The sequence below is a fragment of the Orcinus orca genome, chromosome 2, assembly GCF_937001465.1.
Source record: "Orcinus orca chromosome 2, mOrcOrc1.1, whole genome shotgun sequence".
In the NCBI taxonomy this organism is placed as follows: domain Eukaryota; kingdom Metazoa; phylum Chordata; class Mammalia; order Artiodactyla; family Delphinidae; genus Orcinus; species Orcinus orca.
Window position 1 is genome coordinate 189,484,022 of NC_064560.1, and position 15,751 is coordinate 189,499,772.

Sequence of the window (15,751 nt, forward strand, 5' to 3'; positions counted from 1 at the left end):
ATATATTGTACAACACAGGGAATATAGCCAATACTTTATAATAATTATAAACGGAGTAAACCTTTAAAGTTGTGAATCACTGTGTTGTACGCCTGTAACATACAATTTTGCACATCAACTATACGTCAATAAAAAATAATAATAATAATGACCCTCAGAAAAAGCTTGAGTGTGAAAAAAGTTAAAGAAAAAGGTAAAATGGGGAGAAGAGATCAGACCAAATAACTGCCAGGGCTTCTGTCAATGTTCGACCTTCCTTCTTAGGTGTGGGATGATTATAAAGCAAGGAGTCCGACTGAGTCTTCAGTCAATACTCATTTGACAAATACAAACGATGGACCAGGCACTAGGGATAGAGCAGAAACAAGATAAGAGATGGAATAGATAATAAACAAATAAGTACAGCCAGGGTATGGAAACAACCCACATGTCCATCTGTGGATGAATGGCTAAAGAAAAGGTGGTATATACATAATATAGAATAATATTCAGCCATAAAAAAGGGAAATCTTGGGCTTCCCCAGTGGCACAGTGGTTAAGAATCCACCTGCCAGTGCAGGGGACACGGGTTCGAGCCCTGGTTCAGGAAGATCCCACATTCCGCGGAGCAACGAAGTCCGTGTGCCACAACTACTAAGCCTGCTCTCTAGACCCGTGAGCCACGACTACTGAGCTCACGTGCCACAATTACTGAAGCCCCCACGCCTAGAGCCCATGCTTTGCAACAAGAGAAGCCACCGCAATGAGAAGCCTGCACACTGCAATGAAGAGTAGCCCCCGCTCGCCGCAACTAAAAGAAAGCCCGTGCCCAGCAACGAGGACCCAACGCAGCCAAAAATAAATAAATAAAACAAATAAATTAAAAAAAAAAAAGCGGGGGGGGAATCTTTCTATTTGCTACAACATGGATGGACCTTGAGGGCATTATGTTAAATGAAATAAGTCAGAGAAAGACCAGCTCCTCAGACCTCACTTATATGTGGACTCTTAAGGGGAAAAAAGCTCATAGATACAGAGAACAGATCGGTAGGGGGTAGGGGTGGACAAAATGGGTGAAGTGAGTCAAAAGGTACAAATACCCAGTTATAAAATAAATAAGTCATAGGGATGTAACATACCTCATGGTGCCTATAGTTAACAATACTGTATTTCATGTTTGAAGGTTGTTGAGAGTAGATCTTAAAAGTTCTCATCACAAGAAAAAAAATTTTTTTAACTATGTATGGTGATGGATGTTAACTAAACTTATTGTGGGGATACGATATATACATTGAATCATTATACTGTACACATGAAACTAATATAATGTTACATGTCAATTATGCCTCAATAAAACTATTTAATTAAAAGATAGTCATCGGGCTTCCCTGGTGGCGCAGTGGTTGAGAGTCCGCCTGCCGATGCGGGAGACACGGATTCGTGCCCCGGTCTGGGAGGATCCCACATGCCGCAGAGCAGCTGGGCCCGTGAGCCATGGCCGCTGAGCCTGCGCGTCTGGAGCCTGTGCTCCGCAACGGGAGAGGCCACAACAGTGAGAAGCCCGTGTACCGCAAAAAAAAAACAAAAAACAAAAAAAAGATAGTCATCAATCAGTGGTTCTCAAAGTAAGGTCCCGGACCAGAAGGATTAGCATCACTTGAAAGCCCAGGCCTCACCCCAGACCTACTGAATCAGAAATTCTGTGGGTGGGAGCCAGCAATCTGTGTTTGAAGCCCTCCAGATGACTTTACATACTCTCAAGTTTGGGACAAGTAATAATGATACGAGCTGTGATGGAGAATGATTGCAGGGTGACTTTGGACAGGTTGGTCAGGGACAGGCTCTTTAAGAAGGTATCATCTACTGAGCTGAAGCCTGAAAGAGAATGAACCAGAGAGAGTTCCAAACAGAGGGACTTGAAAGTGCAAAGGCCCTGGGGTAGGGATGCTCTGTTTGAGAAGACAAAGGAGGCCAGTGTAGCCTGTGATCAGTAAAGAGCATCTGGCCCATCTTACGGGAGGAGGAGGGTCTGAAAGTCAGCAAGTCTACACTCTGGTTGACCTCTCCCACGGATAAACTGTGGGATATTGGGACAGTCACAGAGCCCTTCCAAGTATTCTCTAAAATGGGGAAAACGATCCTGAGCCTGCCTACTGGGCTGTCTGAGAATTCAGTGGATGCGAAAGCATTTGGAAAAGCGAGAGGCAGTGTTCAAGTGGGAATTATTATAATTAAGGGAGTCCCTTAAGGATGTAACTATAGGATCCAGCTTCCCACAGTGAGTAGCCATCAGACCACAGGCCAGCACCACCTGGTCCTGGGCCAGCTCCTGCTCTCTAGAGCTAAATGAGATTGAGACAATCCTTTAAAAAGGGTCTGTTTAGGTCTGAGGTGCAGGATTTCCCAGAAAGGTCTGATTGTGGAACTCTTACATTCTTAGCCCATTGGTCAATCTAAGAAGATTCTTGGCTTCGCAAGGAATTTGTGTTTTGCTCCGGCTGCTTGCAAATTCTCCCCAGGTGTTATAAAGGCAACGCCAGATTTCTTACAGGACCAGGCCATGTGCTATCATCACAGTCAGAGCTAATTTCATCACCATCCACTGATGCCCCTTTCCTGGAGGGACTCAAAAAAGGGCTCATCTCTGCCTCAAGCTTAAAAGAAGGCTCCAAGCAGGACCCTTAGAGAGCATGGAGGTGATATCCTTAGAGGCGGTCCAATCATTAGTTTAGACTTACTGCAAAATCACTGCCTCCAGTGAAAAGATACTATCTCTAGAATCTACCTGCCTCCGGAAGGTACCCTCACCTAGTAGTCACAAGCATGTCCACATCCTGAGTGGTCAGGGCTGGAGGGAGCCTTGGAGACTGTGGTGCGGCCCCTCTTGTATAGATGGGGAAATGGAGCCCCGAAAGAGAGGGAAATGGAGCCCCGAAAGAGAGGGAAAAGGAGCCACGACCCCCCACTGAGTTTGTTGCAGTGATGAGATTAAATCAAGACCCCAGTCGTGATTTAATTCCTGGGCTCCTAAACCAGGAATCTTCTTCAAACAGATGTCAAGACACCACTTAAAAACCAGTGTTTACAGAACAGAGTCCAAGAGATTGGCATGGCATTCAAGTCCATGCCAAGTTCCTGCCAAGTTCCTTAGCCTCATCTCTCACTCTACGGCTGCCCCGACCCCACCCCATGTCCATGCTGCAGCCGTGCACTGGCTGTCGTAAATGGGCAGGTGACCAATGGGCTCACGACCAAGGCTGGTCCTCACCAGTAGTCCTCAATGTGCCGTGAAGCTTCTGGCCTCCATGTCTTTGCCCAGGCTGTACCCTCAACCCAGAAAGCCTTTCACCATCTCCCACATGAAAATTCTACTCAAGCCTCCAAACATTGACTTAGAGGCCATCATATCCATTGCCAGAGCGGAATCTCTATCCCTTGCGGGCACCCCTACAGCACCCAGCCATACTGCTCTCACCACCCCTCACACTCCGGCTCATGTAAAGACACTGATGAGTTATGGGCACCCACCCTTCCCCAACTCTCACTCACATCTGCTCAGCTGTGAGATCCTGAAGGCAGGGACCAGCTCTTATTCATCTTTAGATTCCCTCGCAGCACTTGGCAGTGTCTGACACGGAGACGTGCTCAGTGAACACGTGTATAATCAAATGGATGCACAGATGTGTAACACCTGTCCTTATGGAAGGATTCTGTGATCACTGCAGCCAGGGCCAACAGAGAGCCTCGTACCTGCTTTGGCTGCTGTCCCATTACCTCGGGCTATAACTATGTATGTGTTGGGCTCCCTACGTCCTACCAACCTACCTCAACTCCTGGCAAGAAACTGTGAATTCCCGAAGGTACTGATGATGCCTGATTTATCTTTGTGTGAACAGCACAGACCCCAGCATGGAAAGGATAAACGAATGAAGTCCATTAATGATAATACATTAATCTATGTGGACAACTGTACCTGAGGTGTAATCAGTTTCTCTCACTCATTTGAACACTACATACGATTCACTGCATGTCGCTTTTCTGCTTGTTCAACAAATACTTATCAGGTGCTAAAAATACAACAGTGAACAAGACAGAAAGTTCCTGCTGGACAGACAGACATTAAATAAATAATCACAAATGTCTATTTATCACTGTTACAGAGCATGCAGCAGAGGACACAGTACAGGATGCTGTGGTCACTGCTAAGTTGGCTCTGAGTTCATCGCCCGCCCTAGCGCCCCCCCTCCCATCATGTTTCATTTTGGTCACAGTGGCTTCAGCAGAAATGGCCACCCCTCATCCAGCTCAGATGCAGAAAACAGATGACTTGTCTTTCTCCCCAACGGGAATGAAGCAGAGTCCAGGTTTTTTGTGTCTTTGCAATATTTAATACAATCTCCCTTAAATTATTATCCCTTGCTTCCCATGGGAACTGTTGAAAATGCCAATTTCATACTGATTCCGGACGCAAAGTCTGTTCTGTCTGACCTCATTGATTCCTGGGGGATGCGTTAAGACCTGTGAAATATGTGGGGCTCATAAATCAACTCTGGCTGGGTTTCTGCACATGTTTTAGCTTGAAGGAAAGTCAGTTCACACTGACAAGTCCCCCACGCCTCATCGCCTCCCAGCCCGACCCGCCCGCGTCCCCTGGAGCCTGTGGATGTTGGCTGCCTGGGGCAGGGCCCAGGGCTGGCTGTCCCCATCTCCCCTCTGGCCCGGCTCCGACAAGCCGAGGGGAATGGGAGGTCAGTCCTTAACATCCAGTCTGATGTCTGAGTCTCTCTGGAGGGAAGGAATCCTGTGAATGTCCTTTCCCTGCCAGCCCCCAAGGAGATGGCCCGGGGACCCTTCCCCAAGCATGCACCTCTGTTTCCAAGGCAAACAGGAACCTCCTGCCGCTTGCTGGGCTCCAGGGGATGCCAACAGCGTGTCATACAATTGAATGGAGCCCCTTGGAGTTTTGCGAGGAGCTGACCCTGGCTGGAGGCGGATCCCTGAGAGCCAATCCCTCCCATGGCAGAGAAACAAAGTCGCAGGTCCAAGGTGGAAAGAACACAGCCTTCCACAGATTTCCCCTGTGGCACAGCCCAAAGCGGAAAGGGTGGTGGAGGTGGGTCTCTTTGTAAATCAGTCTGAACAGATGGCTGTTCACAAGCATCTTTTCCCATCAGCCCCTCAGCTACAGTGTAAATTCAATTCAGTTCAACACCCACTGAGCGCCGGTGGTCCAAGGAAGCATGCCGGGTGCGGGGGCACACACAGTAACCACGGCCCTGGCGTTCAAGGAACAGAGACACGCTTGGTTATCTTGGTCCTCCCTTGGCACTCAGCACAGTGGGGGCCGGTCGAGGGGGTGGGCTTTGAGGGGTGATGAGAGACCGAGTATGGAAGTGAGTGAAGGTACCCCCACTCGCCTGAGTTGAACGGTGCCCACACTCTCCTTCCATTCATCCCTTCACTCATTCATTCATTAGTTGTCAATAGCTTATTGAGAATTCACGCTGCTGGATGCTGAGGATAAACAGTGGATGCTGGCGCAGTGGCTGCGTCCAAGGAACCCTCCCGCCACAGTCCCAACTCCCAACACCCACGCCCTGGTGAGAGCACGTGGGCACCGGCCTGCCCTCTGTCACACACCTGGGGCATGCCAGGAAGCCGCGGCCCTTCTGCCCCCAAGTGGGAGACCAGCCAGACTGCTCGGGGGTCATCTGACTCAGGGGTCTCTCTGATGACGGGTCAGACTAGCCCACCAGCACTTCCCAGTCACTGCCTGCTCGGCCAGCGTGGCCTGGAGTCTGTCTGTCTGCGTGTCCATGTGTCCAGAGAGGCTGGCAGCCAAAGGAAGAGAATGAATGTACCCATCTGCCTCCTAGACACCCCCAGGGGTAAGAGGGCCCCAGAGAACAGCTCAAAGGCAGGCCCTCTGGCTGAGTGGAGCCGGGGAGAAGAATCAGCGCGTGGTCGCAAACCCAAAGGCGGTGCCTTTCCCTTGCCTTCTTTTTTTTTTTTGGCCACACTGCTTGGTATGCGAGATCTTATTACCCTGACCAGGGATCGAACCCGTGCCCCCTGCAGTGGCAGGACAGAGTCCTAACCACTGGACCGCCAGGGAATTCCTCCCCTTTCCCTCTCCCTCCTCAAACTTCCCCACCTGGGATAAGCTGCCAGCAAGCACCTGCCCCGTCTGCCCCTGTGGCTGGGCAGGGATTGGCAAGATATGACGCAACAGAGTTGCTGCCCCTCCGGGAAGGGGTAGGGAGAGTGACAGCAGCTGTTGCTTAGCGGTTGCAGACAGGACTATCAGACACTCAGCACATCCTTTGCTAAAAACAAGTACTATCATCCCATCTGGTAGATAGGCCACTCAAAGGGTTTACCGCTCGGAGCCAGGCACCTGTGCAGGGGTGGGGTTCGAACCCCAGCATCTCTGAATCGAGAGCCCACGCTCTCCCCACGCATCCAACTGCCTTCCACCACTCCCTGGCCTAGTCACCGACTCCTTCCAGGCCTTTGAGAAAACAAAGATCCCCTTTCTTTGGGTAACAGCAGATATTATAACTTGGGCCTCGCAGATGATATTTGCTTGAGGCTGTTGTTGGCAACATTAAATACGATTCCTAATTTATGGTTTTAATCAGTTTCATACTGATTTTGAAACTGACCATACTGATCAGTTTCATATGGTTTTCAATCAGTACGCATGCACACACTCTCCACACACTGATACTTTGCTTTCATATGGTATTTGTACTTCTTTATTTCATTTAATCCTTTCCTAATAGCACAGAGAGTTCCCAGATCACTGTTTCTTGCATCACGCTGGGGTGGGGGCAGGAGCCGCAGACGCCATGCACACACGCAAAGCAGAGCCACGCAGAGCTCCCGCAGAGGCTGCCAAGGTGGGCGCAGGACCTATGCGAGCAGTTCTGCTCTCAAGTTTTCCAGTGGTGTGCTCACCCCCCTGCGTCAAAAGGATCTTTGAAAAGAAATCTACAACCAGTATTGACGACAAAGGAGGAGGTACAGACACCTTCCCACACATCCAGAACCACCGTGCCTCTTTGAGAAGCATCATCACATGCACCTCCCACTAATTTCAAGCACACGTGGCTGAACGGGCTGCAGTGGCCCTCCAGCAGGGGCTCTCTGGAGATCTGGCCTTAACACCCGCTTTCACTGGGACCATCCAAAGCAAAGCTGGATCGCGCTGCTGCTCAAAGTTCCCGCTTCTCCATCCTCTTGCGATCCCCACACTTGCTCTTCACACACAACTGGCTAATCCCAGAATGGAACATATTGAAAAGGAACACGACCAGACCAAGGAACATAAGGTGAGAGCCAAGAAAAAGTTGTGGCTCATTGAGAAAACTGCCACGCTAGGCAGTGGGGAAGTGCCTATTCCACACACAAAGGCACCCAGGGCCGGGCGTGCCCCACAGTGGGTTTCCACCCAGCGCGGAGGCTGGCCAGTGCCCTGGACCTCACCGCAGGCCGGGGCCAGTCCCCGTGGGTGGCTCCAACTGTGGGTGGTTCGGGCTTCCTCATAAATGGAGGACTGACACGGTCCTAGCAGAAGATATCACCAAGCGTGTGGGCTGGCTGAAACACACGAGTAGAGAAGGACCACATCACGAGTGATCCAGGTGAGAGCGAGTTAACAGAAAACCCAGGCTGTCTGGACACAAACATTATCTTTCCTAAGGACTGGGAATTGAAGAAATCATCTGGTCCAGGGAATGCGTTTTGCAGACCGATGAAGCCATGGACCCTTTCTCAGAATAATGTTTTTAATTGCATACATTAAGTTCACAGGATTATGAAAGAACCCAATTACACTGAAAGACAGTTATCAAATATTTTTTAAACATATATGTAATATGTATAGTAATATACACGCTTCTTTATCAGTGACAAAAATTAGAAATGACAAGACTGGACAGCAGGTCTAATATCTCCTACAATTTTCAAGTAACGGTAAGTGAGAATACTTCAAAATAATATTTCAAAATACATCAAAAACTTCAAAATATGTCAGAATAACTGGTACAGTTGTAATGTGATGTATAAATATCTGTGTTTCTCTTGTTAATACTGCCACAGGTATTGCTAAGAGTCCTGTGGCTTACTGCCTCTATAAAGAAAAATAATACTAAATTTCATTAGAAGTTAGTAGAGAAAAAAGATGAAAATGGATCCCCTAAATTCCATCCACAGACCCCATATTAAGACCCCCTAATCCCTTCTTTTTACAGATAATAAACCTTAGGCCAGAGAAGCCAAGTGACTTTCTTAATGGCACACAGCTGCTCTGGGATCAGAGTTCAGCTCTTACTGATGTCCTGTCTTTACCACTACAGCATGCTGCTTCAATTTAGGCTTTAAAAACATTTCTTTTGGATTTTTTGTTTTTGTTTTTAAACAAAAGTAATACATTCTTCTAACAGATTCATATATATAATATGGGAATTTCATTTAAAAAATAAAGTTTCTACCTTTCTTTAAATGCAGGCCTATCTAAGAGTAGACAGATGGACAAGAGCCTTCCTGGACCAGCAGGATCACATCATCCAGGAGCTTCTGCAAAAGGCAGAACCTCGGGCCCCAGACCAGACCTGCAGTCAGATTCTGCATTTCCCCAGGTGACTCAGGGGCACATTCATGTCTAAGAAGAGCTGCTGTGAACAACCTCCTGGAGCCCCTTCTCTGCTGCATTCTCCTTGGAAGCACAAGTAACCCCAACCCCTGACACTGAAAGCGGTGAGAATTCAACCCTCAACCCTCCAAAAGCCTTGCATTCTTAAGTCTGATTCCCAGAGGAAAGAATAAACAATAACAGAATAACAGGACTAGGGGTTTGGAGTAGGAGAATTCATCACGGAATGATGAGATCTGACACAGTAAAAATAACATTGTAACAACTCACTGTTATTAACCCTTACTGAGAGCCAGCCTCCAGACTAGACCAGGCACATGCACTATCTCATTGAGTTCTCACAAATATCCTACACTAATAGTTAATGCTGTCATCCCTATTTACAGATGGAAAAACAGGTTCAGAGAGGCTGAGCTGCTTGCTCACCGTCCCAGCCAATGATCGGGAGAGACCTGAAGCAAGATGGGACAACCTGAGTGGGGGGGCCGCATGGGAACTGGCTTGCTGAGGCCCAGTTCACAGGGACATCTGAGCAAACCTGACTGTGTCCCACCTCAATCCTGGGTCCCCCTCCTCACCAGGCCTGCCTGGTCCTGATGCCTTTAGCAGCTAAAGAACCGAGTGGTTTCTGCTTCCTGTGCTCTCTTTCCGGTCTCATCCAGAGGACTTGGTTTCAAACCTGTGTTAAAAAAGTAAGAAGAAAAGCCTGCAGGCGGCTGCCCCATCCAAGCACTCTTGCCCTTGTCTTACCTGCTGGGTGGTTAATTGTTTTGTTCCGCAATTAAATAAACCTAGCCTTTGCCGGCATCTCGAAGCATCTGACTGAAGTCTCATTAAGCACTGAACTGGGCAAAGCCCAGCAAGGTCTGCAAGGTGGGCGAGTACCACGCTCGGTTTTAGGTCATTTTAGAAGTTTTCAAGAACTACATTTTCAGACTCGATGACTCTCCACAGGTAATCTCAAGACCCTAGATCTTTCTCAATTAACATTTACCACGTGATACTCCATGCAGACACCGGGCAAGATATTTCCACAAGTTATCTGTGCGGTAGGCATTGTTGTACCCATTTTACAGATGAGGAAACTGAGGCTCCAGTCTCACAGCCAGGAAGTGGCCAAACCAAGGTGAGAATCAAGGCCTGGCTGGCTTCCCAGTTCCAGCCCTCTCCACTCCAGCACACACGGCCTTCCCATCTCTGCCTTCTCTTCGAAATTCTCAGGAATCAATCAGAGGCCACCTGGTACACAGCTGCTCTGGGATCAGAGTTCAGCTCTTACTGATGTCCTGTCCCAGAGGCTGCTTGTTCCGTGACTAATCTCCCTTCCTTGACGGTAAGCTCTGAAGACAGCCCCACGGCTGTGCCCAGACTCCCTGCCCCCTCAGTGCCTAAGCCAGAGCCTGGCACCAAAGAGGTGCTCTATAAACAGTGACTGAATACACATTGGCCGGCTTTCAGGAAAAATAACTCAAGAGAAAGCCTCAGGCCAATGCCATTCATCTTCCAAAAGGATCCATTTGTGTTCCTCTCTGCCCGCTCAGGCACTTTGATCAATGAGAAAACCCCAGGCCAGGAGGGAGTATAAAGATATTGCTTGTAACTTCACAAATGACCAGAGGAATTCCTTCAGTCCCTGGGGTAGCGCGGCTCTAGTAAAGGACTGCTTTCTCAGTTGTGAAACATTTCACGAGCATCAGTTATTGGTGGAGTCCCTAGATTTGACACTGCGCCAAGCTGATTAGCAAAGCCAGAACGAAGAATGTCCACCCAGAGTGGTGACGAGTCGAGCCCCAAACGGGACAAATACGCGTAAACAAGTGGCATTAACATTCAGGGACCCTAGCCAGAGGTCCTATTCTCAGAGGCAGTATGATGATAGAAAGGTTCCTCAATGGGGGTTCAAATCCCAGGGGCCCAATCGCTCAGCTCACCCCTCCCTGAGTCTTCAGCACCAACACTGTTAACGCCACAGCATCCTGCCTTTCCTGCAACAGCCCTTTCCTCTTTGCCAGTAACCATGTCTATCTGGCTCTCCATCGTCTGAGATGCTGACCACCAGATCGCCCAAGGGGCCAGCATCTGGGGGACACAGTCTAACCAGCCATGGGTCCACCATCCTCATGGAAGTTGCCCTGGTGCTGAGCACCCACAAGCCAAGATGCCAGTTTTCTTGATGACAAAAACCTTCTTGGTTCCTGAACTGTAATTCTTGGATTACTGCCTGCGTCAAAGGTCCTGAGTGATCCAGATTTACATCTCAGGGCTTGTGGACTCAAATCTGAGGCCAAACTTTGTTCCAGAAAGAGCAGGGTCTAGTCACCTCCCAAGTGGAACACCAAACAGAGAGGTCAACAAGGAAGCTCAGGGCTTCAAGGGACCCGGGCTCTGAGCCTGGCCCGGCCCAGCCTGCAGAGGCAGGGGACAAGGCAGGAAATTGCTACCTTGAAAGTGGGTCCAAAACCCAGAAAGAGTAAAACCTCAGTGAAAAGTGTCCACTTGCTTTTTTAAGGCAGACTTACTTACAGTTTATGGGAAGAAACCAGGGCATGGAAAGGACAAAAGAGCAAGGGCACTACATAGGAAACAGTTGGCCCCCAACTTTAAACTTCAACTGGATCAAGTCTCTAGATTTAACTATTACCAGTTTACGGAAAAGTAGAGGGGTTGAAGGAATACGTTATATACCACACCGACAACACAAGCAGCAATATCCCAAATGCAGGAAATTCTACAGGACAAACGACTCAGCCTCTTCAACAAATACGTGGTAAGAGAGACAAAGAAGATTAAGACATAGTTAAGAGATTTGTCAACCAAATGCAATCTGTAGACCTTGTTTGGATCTGATTCTAAAAGAAAACAATAGAAAGGGGACATTTACGAAATGACCAAGGAAAGTTGAATCCCACCCAGATATTTAATGATAAAAAGGAATTATTGTTGATTTTGTAGGTTTGATAATGGTATTGTGACTATGATTTTTTAAAGAAGCTTTATCTCTTAGAGATACATTCTGAAGTATTTAAGGATAAAATGATTTGATGCCTGAGATTTGCTTTAAATTGATCCACTGGGTCAGAGTAAAGAAGAAATGAGAGTGGGTCTGTGTTGAGAATGACCAAACTGGGTGAAAAGTAGACAAGTGCTCATAATGATCTCTCTGCTTTTGTCTAGGTTCAAAGTTTTACAGAACAAAAATTTATTTACAAAAAAAACAAGGCAAGAGAAGGCCCTAGTTTTTCATCATGGCTCCAGGACTGACTCTTGAGAGGCTTGAACAAACTTTTACCTCGCTGAGCCTCAGTTTCCTCATCCAGAGCCCGAATGGGTTCAAGTCCTGGCTCGCCCCTCACTTGCTGTGTGACTTTGGACAGATTCTTAACCTCTCTGTGCTTCAGGGCCAACAGGAACAACAATAGTCCTACCGCAGGGGTTGTGGTGAGGATTCAACATGTTCATTCAGGTAAAGATCCTGGCACGCAGCACTACATGTTTGGTTTTATTCCTACTGCTGCCATCATCACTGTCGTTGATTATTTTCTACATTGAAGAGGAAGAGGAGAAGAAGGCCCCCTGGAGATGTGGTCCTCCCCTCGCAGAACACCCAAGTTTTAGAAGCGTTTCCCAATTCTCCCCATCACACTGGAGCTGCTTACTCCAGCTTCCTCCCCAGGATCAGACCTACACTCTGGGAAAAAGGGACACTCCTTCTCTGGCAGTGACGACCCCAATCACCTGCTTCTCCTTTCAACAATGTCCCTGTCTTGGTTCCTTTGGTTCCTCCCCCCTCTCCCCCTCCCCGTCTCTGAGCCCTGCTTCCCTGTGGCCTGTTCCCAGGCCCGCCTCTCTCATCCCTGTTCCCGTCCTTCTGGGGCCCCCTCCCCATGACTTCCCCTCTCATAATGCCCAGAAGGACCTGTGTAAACCAGAAAAGGCAGGGTGGGGTGAAGGGAGGTTGGAAGGAACCCGGGACTTATGAATGCATAAGACTGAACTTTCTGGAAGTGGACGGGCCGGGTGCCAGTCCTCCTAGGGTTCCTGGATCGTATTCTCCTTACAAAAGGGCCATTATGAAGACTCCACATCCCCCGTGTGACAGGTTGGGGGCCTGTAAAAAAGTGCATGACGTCACAGGGACCAGGAGATAAACAGGGTTCCCAGCTGCGTCTTATTCTCGAGGGCACTGGGATCCTGGAAAGAGGGCTGTGGGAGGGAGGGGGGTGCTTCAGAGAGCCCTGTGGCCATTCCAGGCTGTTCCCCAAAAGGGGCCTGCAGGACTGCCCAAGACATCAGGGAGCCCTACAGCCATCCGAAGCCCCTCCCGAAACCCTGGAGTGACTCGGCGGCTCACTCCACCCCCTTCCTCACTTCCAGACGTGCACATGGTCACTCAGCTTGTCCAGCCCCACAGGACATCGTGGAAGAGCATCACCCCACCCCCAACCTCTCTTTCTCTGCATTTGCTTCGGGATCATTTCTCTTCTCCCGAACGAGAGAGGTCACATGGGCGAGTTAGGAAAATGTGGGCTGGTTGTCAGGAGAGCTGGACTCCCGTAAGTACCTAACTTGGTGGAGTCCACACTCCCTTTTTTATAAAAGGAAGAGGCTGCAGTTAAAGACTGTTAAAGTCCCTGCCAGTTACAGCGGCCTATTGTTCTACAGGTTCTAAGGAAGTACGTTACTATCTTCCCCACCAGTGCTTCAGTCCACGGCTTCATTCAGTCTACTCTTTCCCATGAACACTTATCTATGTTCAAAGTGACCCTCGGCCAGCTCCCCGCCCCCCCCCACACACACATACACACACACACACCCCTTGAGACCAGTAAGAATAGAGAAGTTTAGTTAAGGTGTATCCAATTTTCCCTTTTAGCTCTGAGAGATACTTGTTTGCATATTATTTCCATGTAGTCAAATGGAAATGCACTCATTTGCACGAACATATAGAAGACATTACAAAATCACCAACACAGCCTCTCTAACAGTGGGTTACAGCTCAACACTTCAGAGCCCTGAAATGGGGCCAACAAAAACCTCACTAAGTAGACTAATGGTCTACCAAACTTTCAGGGTATAGGAAGGAAATATTAGAATTTCAATTCATATTTATTTTGATCAGATCCTTTAAATTTTTCTATTTCTTACATATACTTTACACTCCTCCAACCATATTACAATAACAGGATATGCATGTAATTTATAAACATGCATATAGTAAGGGTCCAGGCTCAGAAAGATTTTGCAGATGGGGTGCACGATCAAAAGCTTTGCAGCCATCATCACTCTAGACCATCTCCCAAAGCTGGAGGCAGTTGCAAAGTTTTGGTCCAGCCAAAGCTGAAGCAACAAGGGAGGATCCCAGGTAAACCTCCACCAAGGCCACACTGGCCAACAGAGCACCAGTGCCTACCAGGGCACCTGTCATACCACTTGCCAACAGCCTGGGGACATCATGGCATATGGCGTCTCCTTCCTCCCCAAGGTCCACTCTTGCTATGAGCTCCCATCAGCGAGGCTCCTTTTGGTCAAAAGAACCCTGGTCCCCACCCAAGGACCCCACTTTCTTTCCAGAACAGTTGGCCCTGGCCCTCAAGTCTTCTTTTGTTTCAGGAGCAAACGTTCCATTCGAGGGTGAGTAATGCTGAAGCCCCTAGAAAGCTGGTCCTTTCTAGAGCTTCTCTCTGGGATTCACTTACTGCATCTGACCAGACATATTTGTTATCGAAGAGAGAAAACATGACCTTGGTCTTCAAACAGATAGATGATAGATATGATCTAAAGGCAGATAGACAGATACATAGATGAATGATTGATAGACAGATAGACATAGATAGAAATAGATAGATGACAGACTGATGATAGATGATAGGTAGATACATAGATCGATAGATAGATACATAGATGATAGACAGATAGATAGATGAAAATAAAGAAAAAACAAATTGGCTTTCTGGGGGACTATCAATAAGACAGCACACTAAACTCCTCCCTGGGTGGGAGGGTACCCAGAGACACAGGCTGCTAAGAGTGAAAGAACCGTGTACCACGTAGGTTGTTTCACTGGTTCATTGCATGGGAACTGACTTCCCATTTGGGGTTGACCTGCTAGACTAGGACGATGCCTTCACCAATGGAGAGGAAGCCTAGGACGCTGGGCTACTCACCTACACACTGGTTGCCTTCATCCATCTGGTATCCAAGGCGACACATGAGAGGCCTCGAAATCGTGGGGTAGTTTGGAGCTGACAGCGGGGGTGCAGCTGCTGGGTACGGACCTGAGTAGGGGTTGGAGTAGGGGTTGGAGTAGGGCCCTCGATACACTGGGTTTGTTCGGGGGATGCATAAATACCCGCCGTTTTGGTTAACACACATCATGTCTCCTCGGCAGGCCTCGGGGATGGTCCGGCACTCATCAATATCTGCAAGGGCCACAGAAAGGACAGGCGTTAGTGGCCCCTTGGCCACACGGTGCCAATTTCAGCAGAGCTCTGTACCAAGAACGCCATGAAGGACACCCAAACACTCTTTACCAGCATCTGCTCCCAAACATGTAGGGCTGGGCCTGGCAGCTACTCCTCAAATATTGGCTGAATTGAATCAAACTGACAAGTGTCACCCAAACGTCAGCCATCAAATACCATCATCATGATGTTTGGGTCACAGCTACCAAAACCTGTACTGTCACATGCTTAATACTTTTCTCTTAAATGAACCCACATTGAAAACCCAAGTGGGGACTTCCCTGACGGGCCAGTGGTTAAGACACCGCCTTCCAATGCAGGGGGTGTGGGTTTGCATCCCTGGTCAGGGAGCTAAGATCCCACAGGCCTTGGGGCCCAAAAACCAAAACATAACACAGAAGCAATATTGTAACAAATTCAATAAAGACTTTAAAAATGGGCCACATAAAAAAAAAAGGAAGAAAAAGGAAACCCAAGTAAACATATTTTTTTCATCTTACATCACGACAGCAAATGAAAAAAACCCTATCAATGATCAAAGATAGAAGGTAAGTAAAAATAAATATATAACTATTAAAATAAAGATTGTTTACCTGTGGATGTACCACCTAAAAACATCTGTGTCCATATGACACTCGGAAAATGCTGGGACGGA

The 15,751-nt window shown here is 48.2% G+C and overlaps 1 protein-coding gene across 2 annotated transcripts in view; it reads right to left on the reverse strand.

The window, feature by feature from the left end:
* The window catches only part of FBLN5 (fibulin 5), an 88,750-nt gene that overhangs the window by 58,058 nt on the left and 14,941 nt on the right, over positions 1-15,751 (reverse strand). For both annotated transcript variants that reach the window (XM_033418883.2, XM_033418878.2), the window contains one exon: positions 14,800-15,054. In XM_033418883.2, the coding sequence (XP_033274774.1) occupies positions 14,800-15,054 (255 nt within the window). The remainder of the gene's footprint in view (positions 1-14,799; positions 15,055-15,751) is intronic.